This window comes from Phyllobates terribilis, unplaced genomic scaffold (assembly GCF_046119375.1).
Source record: "Phyllobates terribilis strain yellow unplaced genomic scaffold, ASM4611937v1 Scaffold_4__5_contigs__length_816908805, whole genome shotgun sequence".
Lineage (NCBI taxonomy): Eukaryota > Metazoa > Chordata > Amphibia > Anura > Dendrobatidae > Phyllobates > Phyllobates terribilis.
This window is the reverse complement of record NW_027362764.1, coordinates 666,653,670-666,672,549: the sequence shown is the minus strand read 5'-3', so window position 1 is coordinate 666,672,549 and position 18,880 is coordinate 666,653,670. Positions and strand designations below refer to the sequence as shown.

At 44.5% G+C, this 18,880-nt stretch overlaps 1 protein-coding gene across 3 annotated transcripts in view; it reads left to right on the top strand.

Annotated features, from left to right (window-relative positions):
- Positions 1–17,767, top strand: part of ZFAND1 (zinc finger AN1-type containing 1) — a 37,330-nt gene extending 19,563 nt beyond the window's left edge. For 2 of the 3 annotated variants that reach the window (XM_073679506.1, XM_073679504.1), the window contains exon 8: positions 182–639. In XM_073679506.1, coding sequence (XP_073535607.1) covers positions 182–352 — 171 coding nt within the window. In that variant the 3' untranslated portion in view covers positions 353–639. Of the gene's footprint in view, positions 1–181; positions 640–17,403 lie in introns of those variants that run through there. The other variant, XM_073679505.1, reaches the window with a different exon arrangement.
- The last annotated feature ends 1,113 nt before the right edge of the window (positions 17,768–18,880 follow it).

The following is an 18,880-nucleotide window of genomic DNA, read 5'->3' as shown; positions in this document are numbered from 1 at the left end:
GTGATCACACATTATACAGAATATATACATAAGGATTGTAGACATACACCACTATAATCCACATATAGATTGAACACTGAATATTTTCAACCCCCTACCCTCCCCCTTCCGAGAATACGTTACCCAGCAATCCATCTAGAACAGATCCATTCTCTTTCAGTTTGTCCTGTTTGTCTTACAGAAGCTTCGGGTCTGCCATGCCGAGACAGGAGCGGCGCTACCAATGGACAGCTCTGTAGATATGTGGCTATCTACTGCAGAACATCCTGTATACAATGGAGGAAATATTATCATTGAGTATTTAGATAACCAGTGCAATGAAATTGAAGATCCCAGTTTGTATTTATCATAGTGCCGAGTCAATCAGAGGTATATTTTATAAATGGGCTTATTTTCAGTACAATAAATATTTTCTTGGGTTCTTTTTGTAATTATGTAATTTAGTCATTGACTGGTGCATCATTGTGTGCTGCTCATATCTTCCCCCGCAAAACTGGTTTTTCGCTCTAAGCTGAATGTGTAATTATAAAGATGTCATTATATTTACCACTTGTCACTTAGCCCCTTGGAAAAGTTAATTTACTAGGTAAAGGGTAAATGGACATAAAACCCATTAAAATAACTATGACTTTTAATGCCCCACTTCGTATAGGGCTCGTCTGTATCGAGGTTGTCCGTACACATTAGATACTTGTTGGCTAAACTGCCGTTTGTTTTGACCGCTGATCCCCATTCACACTCACCCTCGGGTCAGCCGAGCATCCGTGTGTGATGAGTGAAGAGCCGGCAGCTTATCTCCTCTAAAAGGATCACGTATGTTGAAATACAAATTTCAGATTTTGCTTTACTCCGACCTTCAGGAAATTCACTAAGCTTCATACGCATCAATAAAATTAGGGGGTGCGGAAAACATAATTTTAACCCCTTTACCCCCAAAGGCTGTTTGCACCTTAATGACCAAGCCAATTTTTACAATTCTGACTACTGTCAATTTACGCGGTAATAACTCTGGAACGCTTCAACGGATCCCACTAATTCTAAGACCATTTTTTCATGACATATTGTACTTCATGGCAGTGGTAAAATTTCTTCGATATGACTTGTGCTTATTTGTGAAAAAAAAATGGAAATTTGGTGAAAATTTTGCAATTTTCAAACTTTCTTATAGCCTTAAATCAGATATGTCACTCAAAATAGTTAATAAATAACATTTCCCACATGTGTTCTTTACATCGGCAAAATTTTTGGAAAAATTTTTTTTTTTAATTAGGGACCACATCACATTTGGAGTGACTTTGAGGGGTCTTTATGACAAAAAATACCCAAAAGTGACACCATTCTAAAAACTGCACCCCTCAAGGTGCTCAAAACCACATTCAGGAAGTTTATTAACCCTTCAGAGGCTTCACAGGAATTTTTGGAATGTGGAAGAAAAAAATGAACATTTAACTTTATTTCACAAAAATTTTACTTTAGACCCAATTTTTTTTATTTTTGCAAGCGTGCAAGGAAAAAATGGACCCGGAAATTTGTTGTGCAATTTCTCCTGAGCATGCTGATACCCGATATGTGGGCGAAAACCACTGTTTGGGCGCACGGCAGGGCTCGGAAGGAAATTGGTGCCATTTGACTTTTTGAATGCAAAATTTGTTGGAATAATTAGCGGGCGCCATGTTGCATCTGGAGAGCCACTGATGTGCCTAAACAGTGGAGACCTCCCACAAGTGACACCATTTTGGAAACTAGACCCATCAGGGAACTTATCTAGATGTGTGGTGTGCACCCTGAACACCCAGGTGCTTCACAGAAGTTTATAACATGGAGCCGTGAAAATAAAAATTTCACATATTTCCCACAAAAATGTTTTTTAGCTTTCATTTTCATAAGGGTAACAGAAGAAATTGCACCATACAATTTGTTGTGCAATTTCTCCTGAGTACGCTGATACCCAATATGTGGAGGGAAAGTACTGTTTGGGCACACAGCAGGGCTTGGAAGTGAAGGAGCGCCATTTGACTTTTTGAATGCAAAATTTGCTGGAATAATTAGCGTTTGGAGAGCCCCTGATGTGCCTAAACAGTGAAGACCCCCCACAAGTGACACCATTTTGGAAACTAGACCCCTCAAGGAATTTATCTAGATGTGGGATCAGCACCTTGAACCCACACGTGTTTCACAGAATTTTACAATGTTGATCTGTGAAAATGCAAAAAATATATTTTCCCCCAAAATGTGTTGTTTTAGCCCCCAATTTTTTCATTTTCACAAGGATAGCAGGAGAAAATGGACCCAAAAATGTGTTGTGCAAGTTCTCCTGAAATCGCCGATACCCCATATGTAGTCGAAAACTACTTTTGAGGCACATAGGAAAGTTCAGAAGGGAAGGAGCGCCATATTGGAGTTCATATTTTGCTGGACTGGTATGATGATGCCATGTCACATTGGCGGAGCCCCTAAAATGCCAGAACAGCAGAATTCGCCCATAAGAGACCCCATTTTACAAACTACATCTCTCAATGAATTAATCTAGGGGTGCAGAGAGCATTTTGACACCACATGTGCCTCAAAGAATTTTACACCATTGGGCGATGAAGAAAGAATTATTACATTTTTACCACCAAAGTTTTGTTTTAGCCCCAGATTTTACATTTTCAAACAGGAAAATGGGTAAAAATGGCACCAAAATTTGTCCCACAATTTCTGCTGAATGGAGAAATACCCCATATGTGGCTGTGCAGTACTGCTTAGCCACACGGTGAGACTCTGGAAAGACGGAGCGCTATTTGCCTCCTGGAGCGCAGATTTTCCTAGAATAGTTTGCGGACTCCATATATAGAGACCCTAAGTACGAAAAGAGCAGAATCCCCCCTCATGTGACCCCACTTTGGAATTTATATCCCTTTGGGAATTTATCTACAGGTGTGGGGAGGATTTTTATCTAAATGGGTGTTTTCCAGAAACAAGCAACAGTGGCTGTTGCTGAGTGAAAATTGCAAACTGCCATTGTAGTGACCCGTACATTGTAGTGACCAGTAGATTATGCCCAGCTCATGCTTCTGGAGGCATGCACCCTTAGATTAAGCAGGCTCTCATCGCTACAGAAATTCCAAACATGTGGATGCTAACTGCGGTTTAGGCACACTGGGGCTCAGAAGGGTGGGGAGAATTTGAATTTGGGAGCACAGAATTTGCTGAATTTCTTTTGTGGGGAAAAGGCCATTTTAATTTTCCAGAACCTTTGTGCTATCAGTAACGTGGAAGCCTCTATATTTCCATTAATAGATGACGGACCTGAGTGGGGACTTGTTTTTTTTGTGGATTGAGTCAAAGCTTTTTTTGTGATCCAAAATTTTATGTAAAATGTTCCCATTTATCCTGCGCTCTACGCTAAGCACTGATATTGGGGTTTCCATTTAAATCTCTGAGTGATGTAATTCAGATGAAACCCCTGAGGGAGCCATTCACTATAATGAGGCAGCAGAGTTAATCTGGACTCTGTATGGCCTCTGTTCAGCGGTGTCCTTTTCTTCAGAGGTGCACAAAACTGTGGCCAACAGCTCTTTTATGCACGCCTAAAAGGACGGACACCGCCGAATCATATGCCAGACGACGTCCACATCTGCCTCGTTATAGGGAATCTTCTGTCTGGGGTTATGTCTGAATCACGTATTTCAGAGATTTACACGGAAACCCCGATGTAAGCCCTCAATGCAGAGTGCAGGATAAATGTGACCCGAGCCTTACAGCGATCTTTGGGAGGCAGAATGAACAAATCAGAAGCAGGTTAAGAATTGGTTTTATTTATGTTTTAGAAAAAAAGGTAAGTAAAGTCCGCTCATCACTGGGGTGTGGTGCAGTCTCAGCCTCGCTTGGATCCAGCCAGAACAGCCTGGTTAATGAATCAGAAAATAGGAGGAATGATCCAGCGTATCAGGTTATAAACTTGAATACAACATAGCTTTTATTGAGCCATTAAAAAATGCTGCTACCACCATAATAAATCTCAGTGCACACAAGGATCACAGCTGTCTCGACCTATGCATTTGGACGTGCAGTCTTAATCATGGTCAGACGATGATTAAGACTGCATGTCGAAACGCGTAGCTGTGATCCTTGTGTTCACTAAGATTTATTTATTTTTTATCGCCATTCCTCGTGCAGTATACATGATTAGACATCTTTATTCTGCGGGTCGGTACGATTACAGCGATACCAGATTTATATCGGGTTTTTATATTTGACAGCTGTCACACACTAAAAGACACTTTACTGGTTTCTGCATCGCCATATTTTGAGAGCTATAGTTTTTCCATATTTTGGCCAACAGTCATGTGAGGTCTTATTTTTCGCTGGACAGGTTGACGTTTTCATTGGTACTATTTTCGGGCACGTGACATTTTTTGATCGCTTTCTTTTCCGATTTATGGGAGGCTGAATAAACCAAAACCAACAATTCAGGAATTGTTTAAAGGAGATTCTTTTTACGCTCCACGTGTGGTAAAATTGATAAAGCAGCTTTATTCTTCTGGTCAGTACGATTAAAGTGGTACCACAATTATATCTTTTTTATGTTTTGGTTCTTTTACACAATAAAAACTATTTTGTAGAAAAAATAATTATTTTTGCATCGCTTTATTCTGAGAGCTATACCTTTTTTATTTTTTGTCTGATGGAGCTGTATGGCAGCTTGTTTTTTTGCGGTACTATTTTTACTTACATTCATCTTTTTCATCGCATTTTATTCCACTTTTTATGCAATGGTATGATGATAAAGCATTGTTTTTTTATTTTTTTTTACAGTGTTCACTAAAGGGGTTAACTAGTGAGACAGTTTTTTAGGTTGGGTCGTTTCAGATGCGGCATACCACATATGTGTACTTTTGTGTATTTTTTTTCAGAATAATATTTATGGGTTCAATATATATATATATATATATATATATATATATATATATATATATATATATATATATATATATATATATATATATATATATTATTATTTTGTGATTTTTAAAAAAAAAAATATTTAAATTTTTATACATCTTTTGTTTACTTTGTCCCATTATGGGACTTTCACTTTCTGCAGTCTAATCGCAGTTATAAGGTATAGCAGTGCAAGATCACTGCTATGCCTTATAGCTGTCAGTGCTGCAGACTCAAGTTAGTTAGATCATGCACAGCGCATGATCTAACTAACTTGCTAGTGCCTGGTGACCCGGATGTCGTCATGACTACATCGGGTCACTATGGCAACGACCGGGACCCTGTGATGACGTCGCGGGGTCTCCGATCCAAGAGCAGAGCGGCTTCTGTCCCTCTGCTCGCTCGCTAAATGCTGCAGCTGACACCCAGCGGTGATCGCGTGTGCACAGCCTCTGTGTGCTCGTGATTGCAGAGACGTATCTATACGTACGTGGTCAATAAGTACCAGGCCACAGGGACGTATGGATACGTCTCAAGTCAGAAAGGGGTTAATGTGTACGGCCAGTTTAATAGATCCACAAAGTAGAATACTATGAAAAATGAAAAAAAACAGAAATTGCATAGATTGAATTTAAAAAAAAATATATATACCAACTATTCTTTATTAACCCCTTATCACCACAGACAGTTTTAATTTTTAACAGTTTCATTTATTTTTTTTTACTCCTTCTAGATGTGATAACTTTTTATTTTTCTGCCATCACTGCTGAGTTGTACTTTTGAAAGACTCCATTCATTTTACATATGATGTGCTGGAAAATCAAAAAAACAATTCCAAGTGCAGATAAATGGTAAAATAAAATGCAATTCTGACATCTGTTTTTTGGATTTGTTTTTTTTATGCGTTCATTGTACTGTAAAAATGACCTTGGCAACATGATTTTCCAGGTCTGTACAAATATAACCCAACTTGTATAGCTTTTTTCTTTTGTATTTAAATTTTATTTTTCCATTAATGGACCCCTATGAGGACTTACGTTTATAGCGTGGCAAGATGATGGTCTTATTGGTACAATTTTGGCGTAAATGAAATATTTTGATTGCTTTTTATTGCATTTTTTTAGGGAGGTGCAGGAAACAAAAAATTACGGCTCTGGAGTTTTAATATACCGTACTTGTCTTTATGTTATTTACCATAATTTTAGATTTTGATAGGTCGGACTTTTATGGATACAGGGATACCAAATATACTTATTAATATGAAAATTTGGGCTCCAAGCAAAGATTTAGTCTTTATAGAGAATTAAAAAAAAAAAAAAATTATTTTGAATAAAAGTTACAATTAAGAGGTATGGATAAAAATAAGAGATAAAAGAAATAAGTGCACAGAGATGTTTGTTTATATATAAACACTTATCAATCACACATCAGTCATAATTAATCGCTGCTTTTACGAGATTAAAGTAAACTGTTTGCAATTACGTAATTGAAATACAAAAAAAATAAAGATAAAAGCAAGAATTTCAGCAACTACAACCCCTGGCAAAAATTATGGAATCACCGGGCTCGGAGGATGTTCATTTAGTTGTTTAATGTTGTTGAAAAAAAGCAGACATGGTACAAAACTAAAGTCATTTCAAATGGCAACTTTAGGGCTTTAAGAAACACTAAAAGAAATCAAGATTAAAAATGTGGTACTCGGTAAGGGTAATTTTTTTCAGACCAAGCAGAGGGAAAAAATTATGGAATCACTCAATTCTGAGGAAAAAATTATGGAATCATGAAAAACAAACACACAAAAGAACACTCCAATACATCACTAGTATTTTGTTGCACCACCTCTGGCTTTAATAACAGCTTGCAGTCTCTGAGGCATGGACATAGTGAGTGACAAACAGTACTCTTCATCAATCTGGCTCCAACTTTCTCTGATTGCTGTTGCCAGATCAGCTTTGCAGGTTGGAGGCTTGTCATGGACTATTTTCTTCAACTTCCACCAAAGATTTTCAATTGGATTGAAATCCAGACTATTTGCAGGCCATGACCTTGACCTTATGTGTCTTCTTTCAAGGAATGTTTTCACAGTTTTTGCTCTATTGCAGGATGCATTATCATCTTGAAAAATTATGTCATCATCCCCAAACATCCTTTCAATTGATGGGATAAGAAAACTGTCCAAAATATCAATGTAAACTTGGGCATTTATTGAAGATGTAATGACAGCCATCTCCCCAGTGCCTTTACCTGACATGCAGCCCATATCATCAATGACTGTGGAAATTTGCATGTTCTCTTCATGCAGTCATCTTTATAAATCTCATTGGAACGGCACCAAACAAAAGGTCCAGCATCATCACCTTGCCCAATGCAGATTCGCGATTCATCACTGAATATGACTTTCATCCAGTCATCCACAGTCCACGATTGCTTTTCCTTAGCCCATTGTAACCTTGTTTTTTTCTGTTTAGGTGTTAATGATGGCTTATGCTTAGCTTTTCTGTATGTAAATCCGATTTCCTTTAGGCGGTTTCTTACAGTTCGGTCACAGACTTTAGCACAAAAATATAAAGTCCAGGCTCCACTAATAAAGGGAAGGTGTCAGGAACTCAACTACACTGTATAATACCTACTAAGGTTCCGGCACTCTAAACAGTATGCTCTCAGTAATGTAGTGTGAAGAATTCACAGATTGGGAGTAAGGGGTATTGTGCCCTTACTTTATCCTAGGAACGGCTGTATCTCAGATGACCAGTGGATTGTTGTGAGGGGTAAAAGGTAAGCGTACCTGGCTGTAGTTCACTGGTCCTATAACCACACCACCACCGGTTATAGGACCAGCGAACTACAGCCAGGTACACTTATCTTTTACCCCTCACAACAATCCACTGGTCATCTGAGATACAGCCGTTCCTAGGATAAAGTAAGGGCACAATACCCCTTACTCCCAATCTGGGAATTCTTCACACTACATTACTGAGAGCATACTGTATCATAATTGCCGGTTTACACCATGCTATTATCCAGGATCCTGCGAAACGGAACATACGAGATTCTACCATATAGCTTATTTGAAGCCCCTGATGAAAACCCCGGTGGGGTTGAAACGTTGGGCAACTTTATGAGCAAGCCTTGTTTTGGAGAATCTATTAAAGCATCCACCTTTTTGAAACACATCCATTGACTTTCTATCATTGTTTAGAGTGCCGGAACCTTAGTAGATACGGTCACAGACATTGACTCCAGTTTCCTCCCATTCGTTCCTCATTTGTTTTGTTGTGCATTTCCTGTTTTGGAGACATATTGCTTTAAGTTTCCGATCTTGACGCTTTGATGTCTTCCTTGGTCTACCAGTATGTTTTCCTTTAACAACCTTCCCATGTTGTTTGTATTTGGTCCAGATTTTAGACACAGCTGACTGTGAGCAACCAACATCTTTTGCAACATTGCGTGATGATTTACCTTCTTTTAAGAGTTTGATAATCCTCTCCTTTGTTTCAATTGACATCTCTCGTGTTGGAGCCATGATTCATGTCAGTCCACTTGGTGCAACAGCTCTCCAAGGTGTGATCACTCCTTTTTAGATGCAGACTAACGAGCAGATCTAATTTGATGCAGGTGTTAGTTTTGTAAATGAAAATTTACAGGGTGATTCCATAATTTTTTTCCTCAGAATTGAGTGATTCCATAATTTTTTCCCTCTGCTTGGTCTGAAAAAAATTACCCTTACTGAGAACCACATTTTTAATCTTGATTTCTTTTAGTGTTTCTTAAAGCCCTAAAGTTGCCATTTGAAATGACTTTAGTTTTGTGCCATGTCTGTGATCTGCTTTTTTTCTACAACATTAAACAACTGAATGAACATCCTCTGAGCCCGGTGATTTCATAATTTTTGCCAGGGGTTGTAGTTTGAGGAATCAGCCAAAGAACTCACTTAACCAAGCTCCTATGCAACCCATTCATGAGAACAGGTGCTTTCACCCACTTTTATCTTTTTGCACAAGGTCAGAACTATTACTAAGTATAATATTCATCCCCCACCAACGCACACACACACACTGCGCTGCCTGTAAAAATCATTTGCTAATCTATTATGAAAAACTACTTCTATATATGATAACATAACTCACACAGCTGCAGTGATCTATAGAATTTACAGGCAACCACTTATAGGCTCTGTGGCCACCAAGGAAATTCAAATTTCTATCCAGAATCAAAGATTGATATCTATAATGAGGTAGAAAAACTTTAGTTGATTTCTGCACAAATAAATCAATCCTGCTGCTATAGGATGAGAACTATTTTGCCAGGTTACTTCTTCTGGTCAGCGATGTGCACATAGAATGTACACACATGGACAAAATTATTTGTACCCTTTTGGTAAATGGTCACTGAAATAATTTGAAGCTGACAAAAATAATTTTCAATTTAAATTTACTGCATATCAAAAAAGGAAAATTTTGAATTGTGATTCAACAGTAATTAAAAAAAAATACTAACTACTGATAATGGCCAGGACAAAAATAATGGTACCCCTAATAAAGCAGTAAAATAATTTGACTATAGGAACATGTTAAACTAAGGTATGTTCTGTAATTAGCATTACAGGTGTCTACAAACTTGTAATCAGTGAGTCTGCCTATTTAAAGAGTGAAAAGTAGTCCCTGTGCTGTTTGGTATCATGGTGTATATCACACTGAACATGGACCAAAGAAAGCTAAGGCGGAGGTTGTCTTAGGAGATTAGAAAGAAAATTATAGACAAACATGTTAAATATAAAGGCTATAAGACCGTCTCCAAACAGCTTGTGTAACGGGTCTGGGAGGCGGAACCTCTGAGCTACTATACAAGGGGGCGGTCCTTGTAAGGGAGCGGGTGGCGACCAGGGTAGACGGGCAGGCAGTCACAGCAGGTGACCGGGACAGTCTCTGAATGAACGGACAGGAGGTCACAGCAAGTGACCGGGGCAGTCTCTGGATGAACGGGCAGGAGGTCACGGCAAGTGACTGGGGCAGTCTCTGGGTAAAGGATTGGTACGACCTGTGGCGGCAGATGATAGACGTGAGCTCCCAGGTGAGCAGGCGAGAGTCTCTGGATAAACGGGTGGTCACAGCATGTGACGGCGGAGCCTCCAGGAAGACCAACAGACAGGTAGCAGATGAGCGCTCCCAGGTGAGCGGGCAGGAGTCTCTGGACAGGCGGGTGGTCACAGCACGTGACGGCAGAGCCTCCTGGTAGGCTAGCAGACAGGCAGCAGATGAGCGCTCCCAGGTGAGCGGGCAAGCTGGTCCTTAGACAGACTGACAGGAGTTGGAAGGCAGACCGTCGGACCTCAGGCAAGCAGGCAGGTAGAAGATGTGCGCTTCCAGGTGAGCGGGCAAGCTGGTCCTTAGACAGACTGACAGGAGTTGGAAGGCAGACCGTCGGACCTCAGGCTAGCAGGCAGGTAGCAGGATATCAGGCAGGAATTAGACAGCAGACTGGCAGGAATCTGGCAGGTAACTGGCAACGGGACCTGAGGGCTGAAGCAGAGTAGTGAACAGTGCTACAACATTGCTCGGGCACCTCCATTTTGGAGGAGGTGCCTTTTATATGGGAGGTCCTCCGGCAATTGGCCGGGGACTCCTTAGGACGGCGCGCGCGGTCCCTTTAAGAGAGGGGGAGCGCGCGCGCGCCCTAAGCACACTGCCGGGGAAGGAGCGCGTGCCGGAAGCAGCGGGGAGAGAAGCGCTGGAGGACGCCGCGTCAGGAGCGGGGAGGTGAGAGGGACGGCGTCTCTGCCTAGAACGGGGCAGAGACGCCGATGCTACAGTACCCCTCCCTTTAGGCCCCCTCTTTTTTTGGCCAGAAAAAAATTTCTCAAGGAGAAGCGGGGCGTTGATGTTCTCCCTGGGTTCCCAAGTTCTCTCCTCAGGACCAAACCCCTTCCAATCTACCAGAAAAAAGGTTTTTCCTCTTACCCTCTTGGAGGCCAGAATACTCTCTACCTCAAAGATGTCATCAGCGGAAACCGGAGCAGGAGGGGCACCTGGATTTTTGGAAAAAAAGTTAAAGACAACGGGTTTGAGGAGAGATACGTGGAAGGAGTTGGGGATCCGTAGGGTGGCCGGGAGTTTTAATTTGTAGGCCACAGGGTTAATTTGCCTGAGGACTTCGAAGGGGCCGATGAATCGAGGACCCAACTTGTAGGAGGGTACTTTGAGCCGCACATGTTTGGATGAGAGCCAAACCTTGTCTCCCGGGCGGAATTGGGGCGGATCCAGACGTCTCTTATCAGCATATCTCTTCATCCGCTCAGAGGACAGAAGAAGAGCGGACCTGGTGCTCTCCCAAATAGTAGAAAATTCGCTGACAAGAGACTCCGCAGCAGGGTTGTCCACAGAAACGGAGACAGGAAGTGGAATCCGGGGATGTTGGCCACCGACTATAAAGAACGGGGATTTGGAAGAGGACTCGCTCTCATGGTTGTTATAAGAGAACTCGGCCCATGGTAGGAGATCCACCCAGTCCGAGTGGTGAGCATCAACGAAGTGCCGGAGGTAGCTGGTCAAGATCTGATTGATCCGCTCCACTTGACCATTGGACTGAGGGTGGTAAGCGGAGGAGAAATCCAGGGTAATGTCCAGCAGCTTACATGTGGCTCTCCAGAAGCGAGAGGTGAACTGAACCCCACGATCCGACACGATGTGGAGGGGCAGACCATTGAGACGGAAGATGTGGCGGATAAAGTCTTTAGCCAGCTCGGGTGCAGACGGAAGACCAGGCAGGGGAATGAAGTGGGCCATCTTAGAAAAACGGTCAGCGACAACCCAAATGACAGTACAACCGGCAGAAACTGGAAGGTCGGTGATAAAGTCCATAGCGATGTGTTGCCAAGGAGCAGCAGGTACGGGAAGGGGCAGGAGATGGCCGGCAGGTAGATGTTGGGGAACTTTGTTACGGGCACAGGATGAACAGGCCGCGACAAAGTCTACCACGTCCTTACGCAGGGTAGGCCACCAGTAATGCCGGGTAATGAGTTGGAAGGTCTTCTTTTGGCCATCATGGCCAGCTAGTTTAGAAGAATGTCCCCAGCGAAGAACCCTCTCCCGATCTGGCACAGCTACGAACGTCTTACCGGGTGGAAGACGAGTCAGATCCAAGGGAGCCACATTCATCACCTTGGAGGAGTCGATGATGTGCGTAGGTTCCTCCTCTTGATCGGAGGACAGGAAGGACCAGGACAAGGCATCAGCTTTGACGTTCTTGTCCGCCGGACGGAAATGAAGAATGAAGTCGAAGCGGGCAAAAAGCAACGACCACCGGGCCTGGCGAGGATTGAGTCTCTGGGCATTTTGGAGATATGCCAGGTTTTTGTGATCCGTGTAGATAATTACCGGGTAGAGAGCCCCTTCAAGCAGATAGCGCCACTCTCCCAGTGCCAATTTGATGGCTAGCAATTCACGGTCTCCTATGGAGTAGTTGCGCTCCGACGAGGAGAAGATTTTGGAGAAGAAGCCGCACGTTACCATTCTCCCGGTAGAAGACTTCTGGGTGAGCACCGCTCCGGCTCCGGAGGAGGAAGCATCAACCTCCAGGTAGAATTGTTTATTACAGTCCGGACGGTGCAGGACGGGAGCAGAGGCAAAGGCTTTCTTTAGGGAAAGGAAGGCCTCCTCGGCTTCAGGCGACCATGTCCTGGGGTTAGCCCCCTTACGGGTAAGTGCAGATATGGGAGCAGTCCGAGACGAGAAGTGTGGGATGAAAAGACGATAGTAATTAGCGAAGCCCAGGAATCGCTGTATCGCCTTCAAACCTTCAGGACGAGGCCATTTTAGAACGGAAGAGAGCTTCTCGGGATCCATTTGCAGACCTGTTTGGGAGATGACATAGCCCAAGAACGGAAGGGAGGTCTGATCGAAGAGGCACTTCTCGTATTTGGCATAAAGGTGGTTCTGCCGAAGCCTAAGCAGGACCTGACGAACATCCCTCCGGTGTGTGGGGAGATCCGGAGAGAAGACCAAGATATCGTCCAGGTATACCACTACGCAGGAGTACAGGAGGTCACGGAAGATGTCGTTGACTAGTTCCTGAAAGACCGCGGGAGCATTACAGAGACCGAAGGGCATCACAAGGTACTCGTAGTGACCGTCCCGGGTATTGAATGCCGTCTTCCACTCGTCTCCTTGACGGATACGGACCAGATTATACGCTCCTCGTAGATCCAGCTTGGAGAAGATCCTGGCGCCCTTGAGACGGTCAAACAATTCGGAGATGAGTGGCAGGGGATATTTGTTTTTTACCGTGATGAGATTGAGTCCTCTGTAGTCAATACAGGGACGTAGCGAGCCGTCTTTCTTTTTGACAAAGAAGAATCCGGCTCCAGCCGGGGAGGTAGATTTTCGGATAAATCCCCTAGCCAGATTCTCTTCAATGTACTCAGACATGGCTTGGGTCTCGGCTGTAGACAACGGGTAGATACGCCCACGGGGAGGAGTGGTGCCAGGTACCAGGTCGATCGGGCAATCGTATGGCCTATGGGGTGGCAACGTCTCAGCTTCCTTCTTACCGAAGACGTCCGCATAGGGCCAGTAGGGAGCCGGGAGACCAGGTAAGTTAGCTGGAGTAGGCTGAGGGCGAAGTGGACGAACCGGGACCAGGCAGGTCCTATGGCAGTCAGGACCCCATCGGAGTACTTCACCGGACCGCCAGTTCAATACGGGTTCATGTGTCTGGAGCCAAGGTAGACCTAGCAACAGGGAGTGAGAAAGTCCGGACAGCACATGGAATGAGATCTCAGAGTGCAGCATTCCCACCTGCAGGGTTATGGGTTCAGTGACGAGCAGGATGGTCTCCGAGAGAAGTCTTCCATCCACGGAGGCGACTGACAATGGTTCAGCCAGGGACTTGGTGGGAATACGGTATCTCTCTACCAGAGACTGGGAGATGAGGTTTCCAGCAACTCCAGAATCCAGATGGGCGAGTTCAAAGAGACGGTTCTCTCCCCAAGCAATAGAGACCGGTAAGGTCAGAGACGGAGAGGGCTTACTTTTGTCTAGGACGACCTCTCCGAGTGGTCCTAGACACTGGCGTTTCCCGGCTTTTCCGGGCAGGAACGGATGAAGTGCTTCATACTGCCACAATAGAAACAGCTTCCCTCGGCTCGGCGAGATTCTCGGCGAGAACCGACCATCTTGGTCTGGTCGACCTGCATAGGCTCAGGAGAGTGTACCTGAGGAGAGACGGAGGGAGTGACGGGTTTCTGAAAAGTAGGAGCTAGACGTGGAAACCTCCTCTCACGGGTGACCTCTTTGGCACGCTCCTGGAGCCGCAGGTCAATCCGGGTGGCAAGAGTTATTAGGTCATCGAGAGTGGTAGGAATGTCCCGACCGGCAAGTTCATCTTTAATACGGCCGGACAGACCCTCCCAGAAGACGGAAACCAGAGCGTCATTATCCCAGGCCAGCTCCGAGGCAAGGGTACGGAACCGTATGGCATATTGGCCCACGGTGAGACTTCCCTGACGGAGGCGTAGGAGAGATGATGCGGATGAGGTCTTCCGTCCGGGTTCGTAGAAGACTTTCCGGAAAGCCGTGAGAAAGGCAGGCAAGTCGGACACCAGGGGGTCTCCTCTCTCCCATAGAGGATTTAGCCAGGCCAGGGCCTCCCCGGTGAGATGGGACATGATGAAGGCAATTTTGGCCCGGTCGGAGTTAAACTGGTGAGACAGGAGTTCAAAGTGCAGGGTGCACTGATTTATGAAGCCCCGAGCCTGGGCGGAGTCGCCTCCGAAACGAGGAGGTGCAGAAAGCCGGGGTCCGGGGTAGGATACCATGTTATTAGTGGGCAGTGGAGCTGCCGGATTGCGAGTCATGGCACTGGCGGTGGTTGCAGGCAGAGCAGTCAGAGTGTCCAGGCGAGAATTGACATTCCGCAGGTGACCCAGGATGGACTCCTGTTGGGACCTCTGACGGGACAGTTCATGACACAGGTCCGAGAGCGAGGGAGCTTGGGTGCCACCGGGTTCCATGGCCCGAGCAAACTGTAACGGGTCTGGGAGGCGGAACCTCTGAGCTACTATACAAGGGGGCGATCCTTGTAAGGGAGCGGGTGGCGACCAGGGTAGACGGGCAGGCAGTCACAGCAGGTGACCGGGACAGTCTCTGAATGAACGGACAGGAGGTCACAGCAAGTGACCGGGGCAGTCTCTGGATGAACGGGCAGGAGGTCACGGCAAGTGACCGGGGCAGTCTCTGGGTAAAGGATTGGTACGACCTGTGGCGGCAGATGATAGACGTGAGCTCCAAGGTGAGCAGGCGAGAGTCTCTGGATAAACGGGTGGTCACAGCATGTGACGGCGGAGCCTCCAGGAAGACCAACAGACAGGTAGCAGATGAGCGCTCCCAGGTGAGCGGGCAGGAGTCTCTGGACAGGCGGGTGGTCACAGCACGTGACGGCAGAGCCTCCTGGTAGGCTAGCAGACAGGCAGCAGATGAGCGCTCCCAGGTGAGCGGGCAAGCTGGTCCTTAGACAGACTGACAGGAGTTGGAAGGCAGACCGTCGGACCTCAGGCAAGCAGGCAGGTAGAAGATGTGCGCTCCCAGGTGAGCGGGCAAGCTGGTCCTTAGACAGACTGACAGGAGTTGGAAGGCAGACCGTCGGACCTCAGGCTAGCAGGCAGGTAGCAGGATATCAGGCAGGAATTAGACAGCAGACTGGCAGGAATCTGGCAGGTAACTGGCAACGGGACCTGAGGGCTGAAGCAGAGTAGTGAACAGTGCTACAACATTGCTCGGGCACCTCCATTTTGGAGGAGGTGCCTTTTATATGGGAGGTCCTCCGGCAATTGGCCGGGGACTCCTTAGGACGGCGCGCGCGGTCCCTTTAAGAGAGGGGGAGCGCGCGCGCGCCCTAAGCACACTGCCGGGGAAGGAGCGCGTGCCGGAAGCAGCGGGGAGAGAAGCGCTGGAGGACGCCGCGTCAGTAGCGGGGAGGTGAGAGGGACGGCGTCTCTGCCTAGAACGGGGCAGAGACGCCGATGCTACAGCTTGATGTTCCTGTTACTACAGTCGCACATATTGTTCAGAAGTTTAAGGTCTATGGGACTGTAGCCAACCTCCCTGGACGTGGCCGCAGGAGGAAAATTGCTGACAAATTGAAGAGACGGGTAATACGAATGTAATCAAGGAGCCCAGAACAATTTTCAAAGAGAGTAGAGGTGAACTCCAAGGTCAAGGTACATCAGTGGCAGGTTGCACTCTCCGTCGCTGTTTTGGCCAAAATGGACTTCATGGAAGACCACCCATGAGGAAACTACTGCTGAAAACTAATACACAAGCGAGACTGGAATTTGCCAAAATGCATCTGGTCAAGCCACATAGCTTATGGGAGAATATCCTTGGGTCAGATGATTAAAAATCTTAAGCTTTTTGGCAAGTAACACCAGCTCTATGTTCACAGATGCAAAAAATGAAGCATACAAAGGAAAAAACAATACCTAATGTGAAACATAGAGGAGGCTCTGGGTTTTTTGGTGCTGCTTTGCTGCACCTGAGGGTGTCCTTTGAATCTGTGCAGGGTACAATGAAATCTCACAACTATAAAAGCATTGTGGAGCAAAATATGCTGCCCAGTGTCAGATAGTTTGGTCTGCGTCACAGGTCCTCTAACAGGATAAAGACCCAAAATGCACAGCTAAAAATATCCAAGAATGCTTAAGAGCGAAGCACTGGACTATCATGAAGTGGCTTCTATTAGCCCTGATCAAAATCCTTTTGAATATCTAAGGAAAGAGCTGAAACTTGCAGTCTGCAGAATGCGCCTTCACACCTTAGACAGCTGGTGCAGTTTGCTCTCAAGGAGAGATCCAAAATACCTCTGGACAGGTGCAGAAGTCTCATTGAGAGTTGTACAAATCGTTTGTTTGCACCTCAGAAGGTTGTGCAACAAATTATTAAATAAAGGCTACCATCATGATTGATTTGTTTTGTTGTTGTTTTTTCTGTTGAACCACAATTCAAAAGCAATATCTGATTTTCATTAGTTGATATTCAGTAAATTTCAATAGAAAATTAGTTTTGCCAGTTTCAAGTTATTTCTGTGACCATTGTGGGTTTTTCTAACTTTCCAGAAGGGTACCAACAGAATGTTTCCACGTATGTATCTACAGTATTCCTAATGATATTATAAAGAACATGTGTTGTGTTTCTGCCAAAGTGATGAAAGCAGTGCGTCAACTTCTTCTTTTACATAATTACAGTAAAAAGCGCTAAAATAACCTTAATAATATCAGTAACTTGAGTAACCTTTAATCAATGGGAAAGTCTGAACACTCTTGCACAGTACATGATTACAATGAACTCCTTATCAGGACAGTCATATATAGCTCTACAATTATTTTGACACCTGATGTAAGTACACAATTCATAGACAAAATCAGCTGCATGTATTAATCTGGGTAACTTTAAACTAGCAGGATCTAATAACATTTCTCCTCTCTAGAGTTTTGCTAGACAAAAAACATCAAGAATTTCAACAATAGTTAAGAGAACCCACTTCAGAAGAAGCTCCCCAGCAGCAGATGGTACATGGACACACACACAACAAACAAGGATATGTTAGATCTCTTACTGTACCAAGATGCAGTTAAAGTAAAGTGTTGTCCATCCAAATGGCGTTGAAGAGCAGTGGAAGAAAAACAAGCAGGGATGCTGTCAGCTTCACCTGATGGAAGGCTACCAGGTTAAAAAAAAAAATCTTCGTCTGGAAGGCAGCCAACTGTGAAAGAAAGAAACGTTGCTTACCGGATCAGAACTTGGTGCCTCTTGCTTGGGGTTAGGGTCCCTTGATGGCAGAGAAATGGAATTTGTTATGAGACAATAAATCAATCGAGTGAGGTTTTTCTTGGTCTGAGGAGTCTTTTGGACAGAGAAGTGGTGGAACCTTTTCGCAGTAGAAGGCGTGGTTTCAGGTGGTGTTGTTCAGATGTAGAGGGCGACTAATAAAAACTAAATGCCCTGTCGTGCCCTATGCATTATCTCCCGCCCTGACTGCCCTTGTCAGGGCAGGAGATAATGCATAGGGCACGACAAGGCATTTTGTTTTTGTTAGTTGCCCCTGGATATCCGTGGAAGCCCGCCAGATATGGTCGCCCTCTACATCTGAACTGGGTGAGATCTACCCTTTTAAGCACTTTTTTGGCACCCTGTCACTGTTTTCTGTATGGTACTGCTTAAGTGTGTTATATTTATCATTTTAGTGCCATAAGTATCATTCAGTTCCCTGTTAGTTAACAGGACCCGCAGTGTATACCTAGTATTTTGTCTTGTTTGACCTATTTAGGTCTGTACATCTAGGGATATACTGGTTTTTAAACAGTTAATTAAGCATTGTGTTTTAAAAGAATCTTTCTTAGCTATATGGTGGTAAAGTTCTAAGTGCCAAAGACAGTTCAGAGACACAAGGAAAATTAAAATCTAGTCTTAGGAACTTGTCCAAAGGGTATCTCAAACAGGAACAAGTTAGCATGGACATCAGTGCTAATCTCCCAGGATCTCTGTACAACCGCTGATGCAGATGACTGGATATCTGAGAGAACTTCAAGGGATAAGGCAATCAATGGTGTGGGTACAGTTCTCTTTACTACCCTCAAAAGTGTTGTCAGTGGTCCTAAGTTTGACTGGAAAGTCTCTAATGTAGTATGTTATTGCGTTTAGTACCGAGTCAAGATTGCCAACTGGGTGAGGCAGCCAACTGGGTGAAATCCTCAAATTCCTCTGCACGTTTCTGGGGAATTTTTAACTGCATAACCTCAAATATACAAATAATGTGACAATTTAATTGGGAGAGTAAATCTTATACTAATAAATTACATGGCACCATATCAGTGAGAAGAAATGCTGACTGTGTGCTTACCGGACCCTTTTGTACAGGCATATGCTCCATTTCAGTAAGGAAACTTACCTTACCATCTGAGCCG